We start from the raw sequence: 23,622 nt of genomic DNA, 5'->3' as shown, positions 1-23,622 counted from the left end.
TCACATAGGTATCTTTTACTTTAGGCATTACTGGTAAGTTCTTCCATGAAATTAGAGTACCTCTTTTAGCTTGAAAGTCAGAACCTGATAAAACCAAATAATTATTTATTTATTATTATGAAAGCTTATTTACATCTTTATTAAGTAAATGTGTTTCCTGTAGAAATACTATTTGAGCTTTGCCTTTCGGCTTTTCCCAGTTAGTAATTGCAAGTATTTGAAAAACCTCCCTTCTTTACTGGATGATTCAATCCATTAATATTAATAGATATGCATTTAAAATCAGGCATTTATATACGAGAAAAAAAACAGACATAAGAAATCACATTTATGTACAGAACCTATTATATACTTTATATATAAAAATATGAAATCTTCATCTATGGACAAAACCTTTGAAGCAAATAAAAAATTAGCTAATGATACAACCCTAAAACATTCTACCATGGAATAATTATTCTTAGTTTGTTGAAAAAGATGAACAAGGTACCTGTCAAACTCTCCATTAGACTAACAATGCTTAGCTCATGCTTCTGACTCATATTAATGTGTGTCATATTTTTAGTATTCTTTAAAAAGCCCGTCAGTGAGTTATTATGAATAAGAATGTCTCTACAATAATCTTTCCCTGTACCCTGTATTATCTCCCTGGTCTACTACAGCAAGGAATTCAATTGCTATTTTCATATTTATTAATTTATAGATGAGATGATTTTATATTTTTTCTATTTTATTTACTATGTTTAAAGTTGTTCATAGGATCATAAGTTTATAAATTAGTACTAGGCTAAATGTCCTTGTGGGCCATTCCAAGCCCTGCCAATTACCCTATGTGAGAATCAAATTATTCACTTTGTAAATATAAGGTGAACACCTTAACCACTGTGCCAACCTCCCACCCTTGTAGGCCTATTTATATTCTTTAACAATAGACATACTTACTTACTTATTATGATCTCTTTCTATTTCTGTTTGTATACTATGTCTTGTACTATCACTATACTCCTAGGTTTTATATTTTAGCTATACGCCTAGTGTAGAGTATCATATAATAGAACATTTATATTTACCCTTATATATTTGATACTCTTTAATCTACAGTAGTACTACTGTTAGAATCACTCCTATTTTTCCTTAAGTGTTATGTCTAATAGTATCTGAACAAACATCTGAAAAAACTTCCATTTTAAGATTCAAACTTTCCATAATAAATTATTCTAAGATATTAAGTGTTGTTATCACTAAAAAGAGACAATAACAGAGAAACACAATCCTAATTTTTTATCAGAAGTCTCATTCTATAGGCTAGTATATAAACTATCATTTTGGTATACTGCAAGCATTCAGAACTATTTAAAAATTGACAGTGGTTTAGAGTGCAGTCCATTGTCTTTTGCTTATTATATAACTTGTATTCATTGACATCTTAGCATATGATTCAAAATATTATGATTATTTACTTTTAGACAGGAAGAAGTAACCTGGACAGTTCTTAGAATTTTCAGAACTCCCGCAGCATCACAAATGTGTTTGTGACTCTAATTAAAGTGCTTCAAGCTGGTTGTCATGACAAGAACTTGCAAATGAACAGCTTATCAGCAACAATTCACACAAAGGTGTTCACGAGTGACACCAAGCCACCTCAACATTATACATCAATCCCTCAAACCCTTTCAAACCACTAAAAAACAACAGTAAAAATTCAAAGTATGTTAACCACTAAAAAAACTATTCCAATAATAACTTTATATACGTAAGTAACTATATACTTTATACTTTGTTTATAATGTAGCATAACTTTCCTGAGTGCTATTGCATGTCAAGTATACTATCAGTAGCAAGCATTCAGAACTATGTAATAACTGACGGTTTAGAACGCAATTCACTGTCTTCTGCTTATTATGTAACTTGTATTCTTTGACATCTTAGCATACGAATCAAAATATTACGATTATTTACTTTTAGACAGGAAGAAGTCACCTGGACAGTTCTTAGAACTTTCCAAACTCACAGCATCACAAAAGTGCTCATGACTGTAAGTCATTTCAAGCTGGTTTTCATGATAAGGGCTTGAAAATGAACAGTACATCAGTTGCAATTCACACAAAAATGCTCACAAGTGAATCCAAGCAACCTCCATACCACACATCAATCTCTGAAACCCCTCCAAACCACCAAAAACACAACAAAAAATATGAGTATCCCAACACTAAAAAGACATTGCACTTAAAGGAATAGTATATAATGATTCAGCAAGCACTGTTGTATGAGATGTTTAATACAAACAGACTGTCATTTTTTGAAGGCGACACAGCATATAAACTTGCATTAAAAGAATGAGTTATGTGTGATCCAGGTTTAACTTGTAAAAGTGTGACTGCTACTTTAATTGTTTGATATTATTCCAATAGTTACGTTTATATAACTAAAAAGTTATTTTTTTATACTTTGTTTATAACATAGCATGTTCTTCCTGGGTGCTATCACATGCCAAGTATACCATCAGTAGCACACTACTGGACAATTTAAGAACCCAAAATGTAACTTAACATGCCTCTTTAGTGTCATTTGTTGCTTCTTATATTATATTTAATAATACATTACTCAACTGTGCCAAAATATCAAAAACTGTGCCACCTAACGTAAGTTTCAACATAATAATGCTTAACTTTTAATAAAATGAATAGTTTAACTTTTTAAACTCTAAATAAAAATAAGATGCTGTAATTTCATATATAGCTAAATGAATCAAACTCTAACATTTTGAAAAGGGAACTAGTAACCATCTGAAGTAAGGAAAGAAAGAAATCAATGCTTTACCTTGTAAAAAGTAATATTCAGCACCTGTTTATAAGTATTCAAGCACTTCTTTAAATTAATAAGAATTCATAACCATGAAAGTCATTGATTTTCATTTGTCCTTCAGTTTTTACTGTTTTTTCTTTTATTAACCAACCATCTCTAGTTGCATTTCTCTTCAGAGAAGTTGACAGATTCAGTCCATTTCTTCTGCTTTTTCTAGAATTTTATTTTTCTTTATAAAGTCCATTGCATCTTCCAATGTGTTAAAAATCTTCTTTTCTTCTGGAAGGTGAATCCTTATTGTTGCTGGAATCAAGATTTGTACTTTAATATTGCTTTTCTTTAAGCTTTTAACAAGTGGCATACATGCCTTTCTCTCTGACACTATAATGTTGAATAGTCGTCCATACATGCCTTTCTCTCTGACACTATAATGTTGAATAGTCGTCAAATCTTACAGTATTTTCTTTGATTTTAACTGGAGTGCACCTTTTAAGACTAAATCCTTATACTTACTTGAGAAAATTCTTATGACCACTGACCTTGGTGAAGGTGTTTTTTTTTTAAAGATGAGTTAGAAAGTGCCCTTTCAATGTCAAAGGAAAAAAGCTTCAGGCAGGTTCAAAGTTTTAGGTAGCCAGGTGTTACAGAACTGAATCATACTGTCTCCTTCTTTTTCAGGAATCCCATCAATCCTGATGTTATTCCTTCTAGATCTATCCTCTTAAGTCTTCTATTTTTCCCAGAATAAGTTGTTTTGTTTCAGAAGAAATTCAGTGTTATTCTCATTTTCAAGTAATCTTCCATCAAAATCAGACATTGTTTCTTCTATACCCGAGATTTGTGATGACTGTTGTTTAAGATATTCACCCAGCACTTCAACTTTTTTTTTTACCTTCCCCTTTAAATGTGTCCATTTTGCTTTCTAATTTATCTGTCTTTATAGATAACTCACTGATGTTACTTAGTATAACCTGTATGTCTTTTGTCATAGTACTGTCCTGTACATTGGGCTTAGAGTGGCTCATTTTAAGACAATTAGTTCTTTCTAGTTTTCTTGACAGAAAAAAACAATTAAAATAGTTTCAAACTTATTTTTTGTAGTAAATCTTTCAGCAGATGTTCAACTATAAATCCATCAAATTATGAAACTATTTATTTGAAATTTTTAGTAAAAATCCTGTCAGATATGTTAAAATGAAGCAGAGCTAAAAAAAACAGTGTTGCTAACTGTTCACCATCTTGGACACATCATCAGAATGTTCTCTGATGCTGGCCTAACCCCATCTTTTGGTGGATTGACATATATGCACTCGTCAAGCTGAGGGCGTGCTACACCATTCAGAGCATGCTTTTGCTTCCACACATGCATGATGACAGCTACAGCATATATGTCTTCTATTACAGAGCCAAGCACACATTCCCTGATAATTTACTACATGCTTTGCTACTCATTCTTCAGCAAGTGTCAGCATATCTGTAAACTGAGACACCTTGCCAACCCCCTCCTCCCAAAAAAAGATGAGTGTGCTGGCATCAGTTGCTCACTTGCACTCTCCATGGCCAGCTCCTTCAAGGATTGGTTGCTAGTCAGTCTGGGGTTATATGGGCTGCTATTAGGGCTTTCTCCTTCAGAATGGTGGAGCTCAAGTAAATTAATGGAATCACATCTAAGTGAAATAGGTACTGATTATTGAAAGGACAATGGGATACAGAGTCCAACATCACATACAGTCAGAGTCTCACTGAAGTTCCTACTAGCCCAATCTAAATTAATTTTGATTAAATTATCAAACAGTAAATAAGAGGAAAGATGTGAATTTAAGGTTTCTAGAGCATAGCAAGATTTTTTTAACTGTTTGATCATTTATTGTTTGGAAAACTAAACAAGTGAAACAGTTTACACAGGATTAGTTTTAGCTACATCCAGAAGAAAATGTAATGAAAAATGTAGCAACACAGTCATGACAATTTAAATGCAATGTCAAAATATCATTTGCCCTCCAGTTTTCTGAAGTCGTAGTTTAAACAGTGGTCACATTTGTTAACTGCAAAATAGAGTAGTTTTACCAATATGGCTTTAAACACTAAGGCAATCTGGTAGCAACATAGTAAACAGGAAATATAGAGTACGCAGTATCACAGTATGCATTAATTCATTCATATATTCATTCAATTAAGCCACATATTCCCTGATCACCCATTTAATCATATTCAGGATCAAAGGTGAATTGAAACTTCTCTCAGTAAAAAGCAGATAAATTATTCCTGGATTGAGTTCCATTTCATTGAAGAATACAAAGGTACTCAGTCACATATGGCATGCACAACTTGGAGGATAGCCAGGTTATCTGTGACATGTGTCTGAGATGAGGAAGGAAACCTGAGTACCAGGCAAACTCTTAGGTGAACACAGGGAGAAAATGCAGGCTCTACATAAAAGGCACCTCACTGCACTGGTGATACAAGCACTGTGAGCTAGCAACAGTTAACTGCTATACCTAGGTGCTGGACATAGCATTCTAGAATTTAAATGACTGAGCCATTGGGCATTTACCAGTGCAAAGTAGCATCAATTGGGTAAAGAGGTTTCTTACCAAGAGTGGTAGCAGCTAATACAGGCAATTCTTTTTTTCGTATTTGGATGACTAACTGCTTCCTTTCTAAGGAAGGAAAAATATGCAAAAAGATCTGAGGGTTATACAAATTCTGTTTAGAACTTTGCTTTAGTGCAGAGTGAATTAGCGCTTTGGATAGCAGCTAATATGCACACCAGTGAAGTATTTATGGGCTTATCAATGTGCTGTGTTTCTGAATAAATATGTGGCTGCAGCAATTTCATTGGCAGTAGGAGTTCTATAACTTCAGGATCTTCTAACAGATAAGCCATGTCATCTTCTTTAACATATAAGTCTGTTGCTATGGACAGAAAATCAGCATGGGTAAGGTCACTCTATCTTTGGTCAATACAGTCTGAAATCACCTACTGAGTAATTGCTTCTTAATTAACTCAGATCTTAGCTTCTCTATTGATTACATGAAAACACTGTAATGCCTTATGCTTAGAACTGTACCTAAAATTTAGGAATTTTTTCTGTACAGACAACAAGAACAGTGTAGCATCCAAATAACTGTTGTTATAGCTATTCAGTATATTTATATAGAAAGCTGAATAGGTGGAGTGTAGAGAGGTAACAAAGTCTATCATTGTTACACAATCTCTTTTAGTCTTTTAACAGTTACTCTGCCAACTCCATATCTGACAGTATTATTAAATGCTTTTTCAACTCAGTCTAAAATTCTAAATTTAAAAGCTTGTAGTCCACCACCACCTGCTTTCTCTTCTGGGATACCATAAGTAGTTTAATCTACATATTACACTGCAATATTGTATCTAAATGATTTTATTTGCTTTAATCTTAATGATGTGCAAATTAAAAGCAATTATATGCTGAGTGGTTAGTGTTTGGGAATACTGTCTGGAATGAAGAGTGCTATGTGCTTTGATATAATTTCTTGACCACTGGGGTGCAGAATACTTATGAATAATGTCACTTAAAACCAGGCCATGTGTAACAGAAGAAAGAATTCAGAGACTGAATGTGACAGGAACATTTAAGTACCTCAGGAGACTTAGCAATACCAAAAAGGCATTATCTCTCGGATGATATGTGAAAAATCAAGTCCTCATTTCTAAAACCTAGAGAATGGTTTGGAGGTAATGCAAGAAACAACAAGCCATCCTGAGAAAGTTGTAGGGTCAGTAGCTATGGTGAAACACCAGATTTACATAACACCATTCTAGTAGGTGTAGAAGGCATACCATGTTGGTTAACAATGTATTGCAGTTTGTATATACTGTACAGGATAATTAACACATTATTTATTTCCTTATCATTTGTTCAGTGGGTAGGTGGGCTGATCTACTGACCCTTTTCAGCCACACATTAGGTGGCTCATACAGATCGTATTTACCAACAAATTATATATTTATGTGTTTCTATGTTTGCAATTTGGTATTCTTTTATTCTACATTATACTATGGCAGCATTAAAACTGTGCTAGTAGGCTAGAAAATTAATAAAGCTCTGAATTATACTTAAAATAAATTGTAGATATCATTAAAAAGGTGTTGACAAAATCGACTGAAATGTTCATGAGATAAAACAAACAGCACACCAAGTTCCACTGATAAATGTTTTAATATTAAGCACTACAATAAGCTTTCAACAGAGGCTTTTTTACACTAAAAAATTAAATTAATGAAGCTAGTAAATGCCTTAATATACTGCACAATCAATTAAAACATTTACTCTATTGTCTCTATAGATTTAGTATATATTTTAAATAATACGAGATATTTTAGTGTTTAAAGTGGCTGCAAGAACTGAACTTCTTTTAGTCTGATTACTGATGTGATACAGACAGTACCTCACAATTCAACTATAATCCATTCTGGAACAGCGGTTGAATTGTGAAACGGTTGAATCGCGAGAGGCCATTTCCCATTCAAATGTATAGAAAATGGTTTCATTCATTCCCAGCCCAAGCAAAATAAAAAAAAATACACTAAAAAAAAAAAAAAATTTAAAAATGTAGCTCACCGTGATTTGAAGTGTAGAACTTCTTTTAAATGGAGGACAGGAGGTGGGGGAGGAATGGAGGAGTACTGTACATTCCTAAAACTATGGCTCACATGCCACATACAAATTTACTTAATGTTAAATCCATCTAAGAATGCAGGCTAACATGTTTCCTGTCCAGCTAAAATGCATGCTCATTACATCATTGTGCAATAGCAGTTATGAAATGAATCTCTGTTGTTTCTGATTATGATTGTTTTTATTTAGTTCACTTTAATCTGATATAAATTATAAATAACACACAATACAGTGTATACTGGTGTGTCTGATTTTTTTTAATCCCTCTCCAGGACTTTGAACAGTGGCTCCCCTACTTGGCTCATTCATTGAGGTGAGTCAGCATCATACACTTGTGCCCATTCTCTCTGCCCAGCCCTACCAGTGTCCATGCCAAAAACTGAACTAGTCACCATATTTACATTATTTACAGAGTCCAATTAGTCTTTAGTTGTTGGAAGGGGAGTCGTCTTCACCCTGTCCTGCCTGTTTCCTCTATTTTTTGGCAGGTGTAGGTGAAAAAAAAAATTGCCCAGGGTGACTTGTCTCTCCCTGTTTTCCAGGATGGTCTTGAAGTGGTGCATGATTGTGTTGTTAAACAAGTCTGTGATTCTGTTAATGTCACCTGTGTTGGGATGCCACTCTATGACTGCATCCTGCACCTTCTCCCAGTTGGATAAAAGTTCTTTAATGCAAGCTGTTGGCATAGGTCCTTTTTCCCCTGACATCCTCATTTTCAGAAGTGCTCATTGCCAAGTGCTGTAAATTCCTCCAGTGGGAGTTTGGCACCATGGTCTTGTAGCAGTTCCTCCACATCCTCCTCATCCACCTTTCCTATGTCCAGGTGCTCTGCTGTAGAAACAATGTCTTGCAACACTTCAGCTGCTTCAACATCTTCAGCTGCTTCATCCACAATTTCACCCTGGGAAAAGGAAGGAACCAGTTTTCTCCAGGCTGCACAAAGGGCTTTCTGCGAAACTCCATCCCATGCATTTTTGATGAATGATATGGCAAGAAGAATGTTGAACTCAATCATCCAGAATTCCTTTAGTGTTTTATCTGAAGAATGGGTCACGTCAAAGAGCCTTGAGAAGACTGCTTTTATGTAGAGCTTCTTGAAGCAGTAGCTGCCTCTCCTTGTCTCAGAACAGTGTGAATGCCACTTCTTTTTTAAATCTGAAGAACCATCCCCTACTTGCTTTAAATTCCACTGTCTGCTGTGAACTACTTCCTGGAGGTTTTTTTGCAGGTCTTCAAAGGTCAGTTTAGCTTTCTCACAGATCATAGTCTGAGTTATTGGATCTCCCATCATCTGCTTCTCTTGGATCCAAACAAGAAGCATCTTCTCCATATCTTCAAGAACTGTTTTTCTGTGTTTGTCCAAAACCTTTGTTGCTCATTTTTACACCTTAGCACCTATGATGCTGTCCAAAATGTTGAGACAGTAGACTCAGGCATGCCATACTCTTCTGCTATCCATTCTATTTTACCTCCTCTCTCAGTTTTCCCTATGATTTCCTTCTTCTTTTCAATATCACTCTTCTTTGGCCCCATTTTTTTCACTTCTTCCCAACACTTAAAAGAAACAACTGCACTACATAAACAATGCAAGAACAACAGGAAACCATGACCAATTTTTCAGCCTCCTTTTCTGGTCAAATTGCAAGACAGCAGTTGAACTGAGGGATGCCCAGGTGGCAGAAAGTGCAGTTGAATTGCGAAACGGTTAAGTTGTGAGATGGTCAAATTGCGAGGTACCACCTGTATTGTGTTTTTCGTCTTTTTCTCATTTGTTCTATTTACACAGTGTAACTAACAACAAGCAAAGCAGACTTTTCTATATGATTTAGTCATCTTCTAAATAGCCATCTTGAAATGTTATCATCTGGCAGAAGCCTTAGTTGCAATACTGAATGTTTAAAGTGAAGTAGAGGAGTGTTACAGACATGGCTGAAGTAGTTAAACCTGTGATGTTTAAGAGGCATCAACTGGCAATGACTACTATGATTACTCCATAAATCCACCTAATTCTGGTTATATTGAATATAAAATCTAATTTTGAAGATCTGACTGTTCTGCCTTTCTCCCCAGGAGTTGAAGATTCTCGTTGACTTTGATGATAAGGGCTATTTGCTTCAGATATTCACCAAACCCATGCAGGATAGACCCACAGTCTTCCTGGAGGTAATCCAACGGCACAACCATTATGTGAGTATCCTATCTGATAGTCAGTATCTTGTACTGCTACTGACATTTACACAAGTAGAGCAATAAAATGATATACAGACTAGCAATTTATTTAGCTTGAAAAGGGAGCTATCTATGTAGCAATGTAACATGTATGCTTCATTTAGACTAATAATAAGTTTGTTTGCTCAATGAAATGTTTACAAGGGAATATGTTAAATTTACAGTCAATGCAACAAATTGCTGCTTCTTAAAATCAGTTCTGGCCTTGTTTTTGGTATGATTTCTAATGCAAAGGGAGTCTGTGAATTCAGATCTGCAAAGACCTGGTGTCTGCAAGCTACTGTACCACATATATGTCTATGGTTTCCTCACCTAAGTGCTAGATATCTGTAATACAACTGTAACTGTTATTTTAGAGTTGTATAGCATTCAAGAATTTAAATGACCTAGCCATTAGACATTTACTAGTGCAAAATATCATCATTTGGTATAAAGGGATTTCAAATGAATTGTTAAACTATCTTCTCAGTAATGTCAGCCACTAAAAACATAGGCAATTTTCTTGTATTTGGATGATTAACTGCTTCTTTTTTAAGGAAGGAATGGTTTATATAGTTTTGGTGTTCTTATGTTAGTTACAATTGTTGGTAAAGCACAAAATGTATTATCGGCTGCTGTGTATTTACCTAGCATACATTCACAGTACAACATCAAAATATGGAGATTAGAGCAGTGGTTCAGGACATAGTTTACCCACTTGTTTCTGCTCAAATGGCACACTCAACTGGTACGTACTTATATATTCTTCATATGCATGAATCAGCACATATGCTGCACACTTCCCTTTTCACAAAAGGTGAAAACAACATAGATGCAAGCAGAGATTACTACTTAATGGTATACATTTTAGGTTATATTTTCAGATAGAACAGAAGTCAAGTGGTGTTTGCATTACTGTCTTTGAACACGTTTATTTGAAACCCATTTATTTAACATGTGCTGAAACATTTATTTGGCATACGTTACAGTCTTTGAACCAACAACTTTGAACCCTATTAAATTATCATGTTGGTACAAATACCTTAGTTTTTTACAGTATAAAATGAAACCTCATCATATGACTTAGCAGTGCTATTTACTAACAATAATTATGTCCAATACTTATTTTAGTAGCAGTCATACTGTTATTTTTGAAAAATATGCGTTCTCCAATAGATTAAGTCTCTGACAGAACCTCTCAGGTGCTCAGTATAACATGTCTGTGGCCTGACAAGACTTATAACACTGACCTGGATAGGTTTTTCAGGGGTGTAACCACATCTCTGTCACTAAATGATGTTTTATTTGGCCATTCATCTTTCTGGTAAATGGTCTGATCCCTCATCCTTCCATGATGTGAACTTTTCTCTTGTCACGTTCTGGAAATTGCTATGATCAACAGTCTGGTTTGTAATTCCTCTTGGGTGCAGGACTGTTCAGTCATCTTCAAAGGAAAAAGGCAAGTGGATTAATAGACGGGTTCAAAGAGAGTTCAATGACCAGTTTAAGCATAAAAGAAGGATTTGTTCTGACAGTTACCCTATCTTTGTGAAAAATGAGAAAGGCATCTGTTTTTATAGAAGAATATGCCAGTCCTGAATTAAGAAGCTCACACAAATAAGAAAGAATGATATGGAATACCATTTGTCTCCTGTTTTTTTTTGGCACCAAAGAGAAAAGCTCTTCCATTTGGAAACATAAGATTTTCTTATTGCAGGTATTCTAGCTTCCTGTAAGACCTATAGCATGTCCTCAGAGAAAAATCTGCCTGAACAGAATCGAAATCTGATCATCCAAAGTGTCAGATTTAGGGTTTGTAGGTTTGGATGAATGAGAGATTCTTGTGTTGTCTGCAGGCCATCATGTGAGGTAATGTATGGTGACTGCCCTTGGTAGGTGAAAGTGAAGGGAGAACTAATGAGACAAAAGGGGGACATCAACAAGATTTTGATTAGGCTTTTGGGATTTTGAGCAGGACTTTTGCAATTAGAAAAAGGAAGGAGAAGACATAAAAATGTCCCCTTCATAAGAAAGCCACTGAGCATGGTACTCTGTTTAGAATACAGGCAAACAGATCTATCTGGGGAGTATCCAACTAATAGAGAATCTGTAGGAAGACTTAAACATTCATTAGTGTGGGTCTGTCCCAGATCTGCTAAAGTAATCTGCCACAAAATTTGTCTCTGAAAGAATGTACACTGCCTGAAGGGGAGAGTTTGTTCTTAACTGCTACTTTATCCCTCATACCCTTATAAGCCTGTGCGTGAAAGTTGCCCAAAAGCTTTGAATACTGGCTGGATGTCTGATGCTTGTCAGGATACGTCCCATGCAGCTTAGGTTACTGCAACAGTGTGACCTAATAATGACCATTTTTTGTAAATCTAAAACAAAATACATTCAACTCTATCATCCAGCTAGGAATGGCTTAGCAGGAAGATTTATCCAAGCATTCAGTAGGAGAGCCAAAACTATGACACATGATCACAAACTAGTGCAACTGCAAACAGAAAAATGTATTTTGCCATACACATAAATAAATGCAGTGTATGCAACCAGAAACTAATTTCCAGTAATGCTGTTCATGAAAAAAGACCTCAAGATCAAGAATGGATCTACTGAAATCTGATCTTCAAAGTAGAGTTCAGAACAAGCAGTTTGTACATCTGAATAACAGATCAAACAGAAGTTATTTTTTTCATCATACAGCATATTTTGTCATATGACTGAATGGCTAATAAACAGAAAACAACCATTATGACCCCAGAGCAGGGCTTCTAATGTATAGAAGTAATACTGGAGGAAACAGAGATGGAACACAGGCAAGATTTAAAGGCATCATATACCGTTATTTATTTTTTTATTTAACATTTTGTTTACCAGGAAAGTCTGACTTGGAATGAAGCCAATTTTCAAGGGAGGTCTGGGGAAATATGCTCCAGATGCATGTCTTTGTAACATGAGAGGAAACTGGAGCACTCAGAGAAAACCCACATGAACATAGGGAGAACATGCAGACTCCACAGAGAAGGCACCCCAGCCGAGAATTGAACCAGACAACCTCTTGCTGTGAGGCGACAACTATACCACTGTACCGTTGTGTGTAACACTGACTATAGGACAAAATATGGTAAAAAGCAGCATTATGAGGCTGCATTCTCCAAAGACAATGCATAATTATAGCTCCAATGTCCAGGATTTTCAAGGGGATCATTTTATAGTCTTATTTATTTTATAGTCATATTTCATAAACAACACAAGTATAAAACTAAAGGGCAATTTTAAGATTACTTTCAATGCTTAAAGGCACTTTGGGCATAATACATGCGGCTAATAAGGGTGAGGATTTTTATATAGGCAGGAGAAAGGAAGTCCTAATTGGAACGGGGTGCAGCATGATTTCACATGCGTTATCCAATGACTACACAGTGCAGTGGTGTAACGGTTAGCTCTGCCGCCTCACAGCAAGAGGTTCCCCGGTTCAGTTTTCGGCTGGGATGCCTTATGTGTGGAGTTTGCATGTCCTCCATGTGTTCATGTGGGTTTCATCCAGGTCCTCCAGTTTCCTCCCACATTCCAAAGACATGCAGTAGGTAGACTGGACACTCTAAATTGGCCCTACGTGTGAGTGCATGCATGCAAGTGTGTAGTGCATCCTCTGAGGAAGGTTGGGCATCAGGCTAGCAACCCAATCCTGTAAAAACCCATACCTGCTGTGGAAACAAAAAGTGCTGGAGGGCGCTCGTTCCCCGATGAAATGAATGCACGGGAGTGAATCCAGGATCCGATGACTACCCACCAAAGTCCTACCCTTGCTAACAAAAACAGCTGTTGACGGTTTACCTTCATATGTGCATGATGCATATGGGCGATTACAAGAAGGTCGAAAGGAGGTTCCCAAATTTTCACAAAGTCGAAAAAAATTGTCTGAATGTGCAATGAGCAAATGCACATTGGCATTCGCTCATTGCAGAGTCGACATTTTGGGTGCAGATTGCACTATAGCGCGGATCAGGGAATGGTCCCTTTCCCCACTGTAGTGCGATCTCAGAGTTAGTATATTAAAGTAGGGGGGGTGCAGGGGGGCTTGCCCCCCTGCATTATGATATGCATTCGACTTTGTAGTTCGAAAATCATCGAATCTGGTTTTCCAGATTTTGATTTTCAAACTTTGGTGATGTTCGACATTACGTTTTTCATGTTTTTGAGTCGCACAATAGTGCGTTCGCATATGTCATTTATGGACATATGAAGGTAAACAGTCGTTGCCTGCCTTTCAGCTAGGAAATGCTTACTGGTCTCCACTGGGAAGTATCTGGATGTATGCAGTAGAAACAAATTCTTCCCCAGGATGGGCAAACTGAAAACTGCATATTTCCCCTCCTACCATGCCCATTTCCTTCGCTGCCTGACCAGTTAACTGAACTTGGATCACCTGGATCACAGTCCGGGCTTTCATTATTTTTTTTTAATTAAATGTAATTTTGTTGTAGGATCTACTAGGAAGTTTTCAGTATATGTGACTATGAGCCATGTTTAAAGTGATAGTTTCATCATGTGTTAGTTCATTTATTGTGCAAAGAAATGTTAGGTCTTTATGCAGTGCTCTCATTTAAGACAGTGCTGGCAAAAAAAATAGAAGTTATGTTCTTACCATAACGTTCCATGTTAGTTGAGTTGGTTCCAAGTAACAGTATAACTGTAAACAAAGTCCACCTCTAACCACAGGAAGAAAGAAGGTGACCTACATCCCTGAACTAGGAAATATGCAAAAGCATAATGTCTAAGAAAGAAGTGGTAGAAAGAGAGGTCACAATCACAACTCCTCTAGGTCTGTCCAGGCCAGGGGAAGGAGGGTAGAAGAAGACAACTAACATGGACAGACTCCTGAGAACAGTGGAACCAAAGTTAGCTCTATGCCTAGAAGCTAAATCCAACTTATAATGAGAAATAAAAGTGTGAGGAGTAGCCCAAAATGGTGTCAATAGGCAGTCTGTCTTGGAAGGCTAAGGAAGTAGCCAAAGCTCTGGTAGAATGGGCTTTAGGTTTATTAGGCAATTTTTGTTGCCTAATCTCATATACCAGGGAAATCAAAGATGTTAGCCATCTGGATAATGATACCTTTGAAACTGAAAGTCCCTTTCTGCTTTAGGAGACAAACAGCTGACCAGATTTTCTGAATTGTTTTGTTCTATCCAAGTAGTACCTCAATTGACGATGAACATCCAGGCAGTGTAATTTTTGTTCCGACCTATTGGAATACTCTGGAAAAAGACAGGAGGTCAATGCTTTGGTTTAGATTTGATGTCGAGACCACCTTAGGCCAACTGAGTGCTTGAAGTTCTGAAACTCTTCTAGCTGATGTAATAGCTACCAGAAAGAGAGTTTTCCATGATAACAATTTCAAAGAACAGGAAGCTGCAGGTTCGAAAGGGGAAAGAATCAAAGAAGCAAGAACTAAATTTAGGTCCCAAGGAGAAGGAGGATTTCTTATAGGAGGTCTGAGAAGAAAACTCCTTTCAAAAAGGCTTTGCAAAGTTTGTGGGACATTAGGGCAGATTCAGAAATACCCACATGGAAGTTAGAAATAGCTGCCAATTGAACCTTAAGTGTAGATGGAGATGAACCTGCATGGAAGAGTTCAGCTAGAAAATCAAGGACTAGTTGGATGGGTGAAGGATCTATGTCCTTTCCTTGTGCCCAATTTGAGAAGCGTTCCACTTACTCAAATAAATCTTTCGAGTGGAAGATTTATGGGAAGCTATCAATATATCTCTAACAGAGTGAGATAATTGAGGAAGCCTGTTGGAACTGGAGGAACCAAGCAGTGAGGTTCAGAGAGGGAGGGACAAGAAACTGACCCGACTGATGGATCAAAAGATCTGGAACTAGGTCCAGATTCCAAGGTCGCCCAAGAGAAAACGATGTAGAAAGGGGAACCACACTTGTCGAGGCCAGTAAGGAGCAATGAGGATCAAGGAGGCCTTCCGAGCGATAGCTTTCTGAATTACTTGAGAGATCAGTGGGAAAGGAGGAAATGCATACAGAAGTCCCGGGGCCAAACTTGGACTACAGCGCCTCTGCTGGGTTGGCCTGGTAAAGGGAATAGAGTGAAATATTCTCTGCACTTGCTGTTTTGGGGAGTAGCAAAAGATCGCAGCAAGGCTGACCCCACTTGAGAAAAATTTCTCTCACTACAGAGTCTTTCAGAGACCACTCGTGAGGCATGAGAATAGCTCTGCTCAACTTGTCCGCAATATGATTGGACTTCCGGGATGTATCAGAAAACGCTGAGAAGAAATCATTGCCACAGTCTGAGTGCTTCGACACAGGGGTATGATCTGGTTCCGCCTTGTTTGTTGATGTACCACACTACAGACATATTGTCTGTCTGGATTGCAATTGTTCCCAAGGGAAGAGAGTCTTGAAGGGCTTGCAACGCTAAAAGCACTGCTCTCATCTCCAGAACATTTATGTGCAAGTCTGCCATGTGCCCTGGACTGTCCTGCCCTGATAATGCCCCCACCCGATCAGGAGGCATCCGTCAGTGAAGCAACCGGAGGAGGGGGAACAAAGGGTCTTCCCGACAGGAGCTGGGGGGACGACATCCACCACATGAGATGCTTTTGCACGTGATCACAATGGTGTGAGACATTGGGAGTTCCTGGTATGACCATTGAGTAAAAGCATCCACTGAAGGATCCGCATGTGGTATCTGGCTAATGGAAGGAGAGGTATGGCGCTGCCATGATTCCCAACACCTTTAGAACTAACCTCGCTTTGATTCTGTTGTTGTTGAGAAGGAGTGATACCAATTTGTGAATCTCTGATATCCTTTCATGTGTTAGTCTTGCAGACATGTTTATAGTATCTAGATTTGCCTATGTAAGTAATAGTACGGCGACAAAACAGAATTTTAGGAATTTATTGAAATAACGAGTTTTTGACAAACGCGAAAAGTATAATCTCTGGCGATCAGAAGGAGATGGTTGGTGGGAGGTGTGAGGAGCCAGTCGTCCAAATATGGAAACACCTGGAATCCTTGTCGCCTCAGGTGAGAAGCTACCACTGCCATGCATTTGGTAAACACCGGGGCAGTGGTGAGACCAAAGGGCAGGGCCCTGAACTGAAAATGACTGGTTCCCAGCCTGAAGCGGAGGAATCTTCTGGAGCATCTGTTCATTTTTATGTGATAGTACGCATCCCGAAGGTCTATAGAGCACATCCAGTTTCCTTTGCCCAAAGGGAAGGATGGATTGCAGCGTGACCATCCGAAATCTTGTTTTCTTGACTGATTTGTTCAAGACACTGAGATCCAATATCGGTCTCCAGTCCCCTGTTTTCTTTGGAACTAAAAGAACCTTGAGTAGATTCCGGATCCTTGTTGGTCTGCTGGCACTGGCTGAATTGCTCTTTTGCAAGCAGTTTTGAAATTTCCAAAGCTGCTAGATCCCTTTGAGCGGTGGAACATCTGGAAGGGATTTTGACTGATTTGGAAAGGGATAGAATAGAATGATGGACTGTACCCATTTGTCTTGAGTCAAGGATAGCCAGGCTTCTGGGTACAGTGACAATCTTCCCCCGACTGCCTCCGAAGATGGGCAGTGATGCTGAAAGGGCTTGTCAGGAAGGCTTCCGGACCCCTGCCCCCCTAGGGGCGGCGTACCATTGTTATTCCCACCTCTGCCTTTGGTAGGAAAACGACTTTGTGCGTCAGGCGAAGTCCCTTGAGATTGTTTACGGAACCACACCTTTCCACCCTTCTGGCTTTTGGGGTAAGGCCTAGAAGGAGTCGAAAAACGGACTCCGACGGCAGAAAGGGTCTTGCCATCAGTCTCGCACCTAGTCAGGGTTTCTTTCACTTGAGGACCAAAGAGATGATCCATCAAAAGGGAGTTCGTGAAAGACGTCTTGAAAGGGTCCGCCAAAAATTGCTGCATCCAGGCGTCGTGAGCCACACCTGTCCCTGCGGCTCTGCTCGCTCCATCAGCCGTAAGAAAGGAGGCATGGAGGAGTTGGATATGGAATTAAGGGTAGCCAGCTGCGTGTTCATCTTGTCTTGGAACCCCGCAGCTGTAGGATCACATTTCACTCGCTTCCTTGATCAAGTCCCTTTGAAGACGAGTGAAATGGCACAGGTAGTTCAGCGCATGGTAAATGTCGCTGAGGAGAACATCCGCCTCCATATCTATCCATGGACCTAAATTCCTTGTTAGGTGGATGGACAGGTACTGAAGGATCAGCCAGTTCCTTCTTTGTGGCAGCAGCTACCACCATAGCATCCACAGAAACTCCTTTTGTTAAAAACTGCTTGTCTGCTGGAGCTGTGATGAACTTAGAGGGTCTCCTGGGAGTGGGGTCCACTGAATCAGGAGCCGTCCATGCCTTCTTAGCAACCACCTGCATGAGGGGGTCGAAGGAGGGACACCCAGGAGGTGGAAGGGCGAGAGCCAAGCGCTCAAGATACACAGATTCTCCGAAGGGTTGAGGGCTGGCCAATTTCCCTCTGTTTCAGGATCTCCAGAATGTCTGCAAATGAGACATCTTCAGAAGGGGGGCAGAACCCTCAGAATCATCCAAATCTGTGTCTGACGTGATAGACTCAGGTGAGTCAATGTGTTTCCTCTTACACTTCCTCTTCCGAGGGGCTCTTCTGCCAAATCGGGAGAGGCCTCGAAGAGGATGAAATCCCACAGGGGCTCCTGAGGAGCTGGCTCTCTGCGGTCCGGGATGAGGGAGTGAGTCGACTTACCCTGAGGCAGCATAGAGGAGGGGGGCAGCCGACTGTGGAGTAGAGCCAGGCTCTAACACATGACCTCGAATGCACCCCTGTCAGGCAGAGCCAGAGGTCCCCGCCCGAGGAGCTAAGAACCCCTCGGCACCGACAGTGATGGCTCCGAGGCGATGTGGAGCCGAATCACCCAGGCCGAAAACCCCAGGAGAGGGGGAGGGGACAAGGGTCCGATGCCACTCAGGAAGTCCGCCGAGATTCTTCCAAAGAAAGCGGGCCCGGGGCGAAGACAATTGTCTCAATCACAGTCTCGGTTCCGGCCGAACTCAAGAGAGTCAAGGAGGAAAATGTTGATGGACGGGGCAGGCATCGACTGATGAGTCGGGCTCTGAAGCATCTGGGCTAGTGCCTCGGACTTAAGTAGTCGACTCACTACCCTCTGGAGGTCATGATCCGCCAGCCTCGATGACCTAGAGGAGTGAGACCTTTGGCCCGTTCAGACAGCAGGGGAGATCCTGGAGCCGAATGAATGGAGCCAAGAGATGGTGACCTGGACCTCTTCCTAGTTGTCGGCTCCGAAGGTCTGGTCGGAGCCGACACGGAACCTCAATAACCTCGGCTCCGCCGAGGGAGCCACAGAAACTGTGGACTGAGACATATCGGCTCTAGCCGGAGCCGATAAAGGCAAAGGTTGAGCAACCTGAGGTCTCGAGCCAAGACCTCGATGCCTTAAGAGGCTTCCCTGTTGAAACTGACAGGGAATCCTCTGGCTTCAGTAAGCCTCTAAGAATTAATTTGTTTTCTTTCCTGCAGGACCCTGGGGCTGAAGCCATGGCACACAGCACAGGAGTCCTGCAGGCAAAGGCCCCAGACAATAGACACAAGAAGCGTCTGTCAGAGACATTTTCTGACAGCACGCATCACACTTCTTGAATCCGGAGACCTTTGCTTCCTTAGACATTTTTTTAACTGACAGGTGTACACAAACACGCACACAAACACACAAGTTATACCCTGTCAGGAAAACACAATAAAATTAGTAGTAAAACTAGAATTTAAACTACAATAAACTAGAATAAACTACAAAAAACACACTAACTAAGTAAGAATATTAACTTAAAAGGGGTTTTAAAGAGTAATTTTTACAAGAAAAATTAGCACTCACCAGGAACCGGTAGAAACAACCAACCTCGAAGCTGTAGCGGCAAACGAGATCTGAGGTAACTCTCGCCTAGCATTGTGGGATATAAGGGGAGCCTCGAGCCGGTGGAACCAACTCTCGAGCTTTTAGAGTGGCCGAGTCGGAGCCAAGGTCGGCTCCGAACCCATCCAGCAAGAATGAAGGCGAGATAGACAACTTAACATCAGGAGTTACGTACTCACCATAACATTCCATCTGTATTGTCCATTTTTATTCTTCCTCACCCAATGCGTTCGGATCTGACCCTCGGATCCACCTCGGCCACTTTCTTTTTTTCTTGATTCTTGGATCTGAATCTTGAGCTCCTGCCTTACCCATATCTGAATCTCGAGCTCCTGCCTTACCCACAATGCCCCTATCCCCTACAACACATCAGATCGACTTTGCTGCTAATATATAGACATTATATACATGTAAAACAATAATAAAGCTATGACAGAAAAGTGATAGCTGAAAGAACAGGAGCTTAAACAGGAATATAGTTCCCAAAAACACTTCTGCCAGGTCTCTCCCTAAGGGAATGGACAGGGGGAAGGAGGTGGAGGAGTTGAAGAATGAAAATGGACACCACAGATGAACTGTTATAGTAAGTACATAGCTTTTTTTTATCTGATGTTGTCATTTTCATTCGTTCCTCGACCAATGGGACAGAGTCCCCAGCTACAGTAATCTTGGGTGGCCTTCATGGAAGGATATTCCAGAGCACTGTGGAACCAACCAAAGGCAGCTCTAGTCCTGGAAATTATATCTAATTTGTAATGTGCAATAAAGGTATAAATATTTGACCAACAGGCAGCTGTGCAAATCTCATCAATAGAAACTCTAGACTAAAAGGCTGCTGAAGTAGGAACTGACTTGGTGGAATGTTCCTTCAATTGCCTATATAATGCAATACCTTTAGAAGAACAGACATAGGAAATGCAATCCATTATCCATTTGACTAGTGTGCTCTTAGAGACTGGCTTCCCATTCCCATTCTTACTTTAGAGAAAGAAACAAATAGTTGATCAGATCTTCTGAATGATTTTGTTCTGTCCAGGTAAAAATGCAATTGTCTATGTACATCGAGAAGATGAAGGGTATATTCACCTTTGTTTTCAAAATTAGGAAAGAAGGCTGGTAGAGTGATGACCTGACTGATGTTTTTTTTTTAGAGGCAACCTTTGGTAAAAAGGAAGGATTTGTGTGTAAGATGACTCTATCTTTGTGAAAAATCAGGGTGGTTTGGAGGATAGTGCTTGTAATTCAGAAGCTATTCTCACAGAGGTTATAGCTACCAAAACACAGTTTTCCAAGAGAAGACATTTAGATCCACCTTACTTGATGTTTCAAAAGGAGAATAAACTAGGGCTTATAAAACCGTGGTGAGATCCCAAGGTGGAGTGGGATCTTTTACTGGAGGTCTGAGTAAGAAAGTACCTCTAAGGATGGCCTTACACAACTTAGATGATGCCAAAAAAGAGGCATTATCCCTGTGTGATAATTTCAGATGGCTGCCAGTTGAACTTTAATAGTAGAGAAACTTGCTCCATTCTGGAAAATTGAAGCAAGAAAGTCTAGTATTACCGTAACTGGAGCGGTGAAGGGATCTAAATGTTTCTGATGAACCCAAATAGAGAATCTCTTCCATTTACTTCTGCAAATCTTTCTAGTAGAAGCTTTATGGGAAGGTGCCAAAATGTTTCAAACTGGAGAGGAAAGCCTGGAATGTCTAGCCATAATCAGAATTGGAGAAACCATGCAGTCAGTTTGAGGCCTACAAGATCTGGATAAATCTGTCCTGAAGGGTGAGATAGGAGATCTGGACTGGGATCCAGAGTTCAAGGAGTATGTACCAGGTGAGATCAAAGGAATGGGAACCAGATCTGTCAAGGCCAAAAGGGGGCAGTGAGGATCACTTCGCTCTTCAACCGTTGTGTTTTCTGAAGAAATTTGGGCATGACAGGCAGAGGAGGGTAAGCGTAAAGGAGACCAGAGTGCCAAACAAGGACTAGAGCATCCCTCTGTGACTGTCCCAGAGGAGGGATCAGAGCAAAGGACCTGATCCATTTGTTGTTGCAGGGGGATGCAGACAGGTCACAGCAACGTTGACCTCACTCGTTGAAGATTATGTTGGCCACTGATTGATTGAGGGACCACTCATGAGGCATGAGGATGGTCCTGCTGAGTCTGTCTGCTAGAATGTTGGCCTGCCCTGGTATGTGCTTAGCTACTAGGAAGTGGTTAGAAGAGATTGCCTATTGTCAAACCATCACTGCTTCTCGACAAACGGGGTAAGATATGGTTCCCCTCTTGTTTGTTAATATACCAGACTACTGACATGTTGTCCATTTGTATTGCAATAGTCCCTAGAGGAAGAAAGCTCTGAAAGGCCTGTAACACTAGAAGCACTGGTCTCACCTCTAGAACGTTGATATGCAGATTGGTCTCCTGTATCGACCACATGCCTTGGACCATCTGCCCCAAGAAATGCCCCCCCAACCACAACTGGGAGGTATCCGTAGTCAACATGGCATTGGGGGGATAAACGGATGCCCTTTCTCAATTTCTTTTGAGTGGACCCACCAATAAAGAGAATTTTTGCATACTCAACACAATTTTATGGGGTGACTCAATAGATAATGATGTAAGGACCATTGTACCGCCAATGTCCATTGAAGGATTCTCATGTGTAAGTGAGCTGTTGGAATTAAGTTTATAGTGGCAGCCATCAAACCTAATGCTTTACGTACCAATTTTGCTGAAGGCACTGGGATGGCAAGAATTTGCCTGATGTGTGCTCTCAATGTAAAAATCTTGTTCTGAGGTTGGAAGGCCAGACACTTGATAGTGTTCATGTGGGCCCCTATGAAATCTATCACTTGGGCTGGCTGCAGCTGAGATTTTTGCATGCTGATTGTGATTCCCAGAGTGGGTGCTAGGTATAGTAGATAATCCCTGGTTTGTAATAGCAGATGCCTGGCTGATGCAGTCAAGAGCCAGTTGTCTAAATAAGGAAGCACTCTGAATCCAAGCAGTCTCAGGTGAGCTGCTACTACTGCCATGCATTTGGTGAGCACCCTGGAGGCTGTGGTGAGACAATAGGCCAGGACTCTGAATTGGCAGTCACTGGCTCCCAGGCAGAAGTGGAGAAAACTTCATGAGTGTCTGTTCATTTTGATGTGCTAGTACATATCTTGAATGTTGAGCACATCCAGTCTTCCTTCTAGAAAGAGGTAGAATGGACAGGACTGTGACCATCAGGAATTTTGAGTTCTTTATGGATGTGTTCAGGAATGTTAAGTCCAAAATTGGCCTTAGGTCGCCTGTCTTTTTTTGGCACTAAAAAGAACATTTAGTAAATTCTGGATCCTGTTTGGTCTGGTGGGTCCTTCTGGATGACTCTTTTGTTTAGCAGCTTTGCAATTTCTTGAGTTGCTAACTCCCTCTGATTGGGTGGAGCATCAGGGAGAATTGTCTTTGCTTTCACTGGGTGTTATAATTATCCTCTGCATATGATCTTTTGCACCCAAAGATTGTTTGTGATGGCTAGCCCGGTATCTTGGTGCAAGGATAGGCACCCCTCGCCTGTCTTCACAGAGGGACAGTCACGCAACTTCTCAGGAGTGCTGGAAGGACTTGTCTGAGAAAGAATCTTGAAATCCCTGATTCTGCAGACCCTCTCCGCCCTGTGGGTGGTATCTACCATTATAAATGTTCCCCCCTCTGCCTCTGGGGGAAAATTCTCCATGTGACTCCTGGAAAGGACCTTGAGACTTCTTGAACCACATTTTCTTACCACCATGCTGGTTCCTAGAAAAAAAGGTCTCTGTGGAGTAGAAAAGTGAATCCCAATGGCAGACAAGGTCTTTCTATCCAATTAATTTCGGGAGAGAGTATCTTTAACTGTTGGGCCAAACAATGCTATCCATCAAAAGTAGCATTGATGAATGATGCCTTGAAAGGTTCCGCATAGTCACATTGCCACCTCTAGGCATGTCTCCTTATGGCCATGCCTGCATTGGCTGAACTTCATGTACCCT

General features: G+C 40.0%; 1 protein-coding gene across 1 annotated transcript in view; it reads left to right on the top strand.

The window, feature by feature from the left end:
• LOC122787440 (4-hydroxyphenylpyruvate dioxygenase-like) overlaps positions 1 to 23,622 on the top strand; it is a 705,402-nt gene that overhangs the window by 678,102 nt on the left and 3,678 nt on the right. The window contains exon 13 of the mRNA XM_044054155.1: positions 9,534 to 9,650. Coding sequence (XP_043910090.1) covers positions 9,534 to 9,650 — 117 coding nt within the window. The remainder of the gene's footprint in view (positions 1 to 9,533; positions 9,651 to 23,622) is intronic.

This window comes from Protopterus annectens, chromosome 13.part0 (genome assembly GCF_019279795.1).
Source record: "Protopterus annectens isolate FY-2018-M chromosome 13.part0, PAN1.0, whole genome shotgun sequence".
NCBI lineage: Eukaryota > Metazoa > Chordata > Ceratodontiformes > Protopteridae > Protopterus > Protopterus annectens.
The sequence above is the reverse complement of the archived record's forward strand: the minus strand, read 5'-3'. Positions and strand labels throughout refer to the sequence as shown.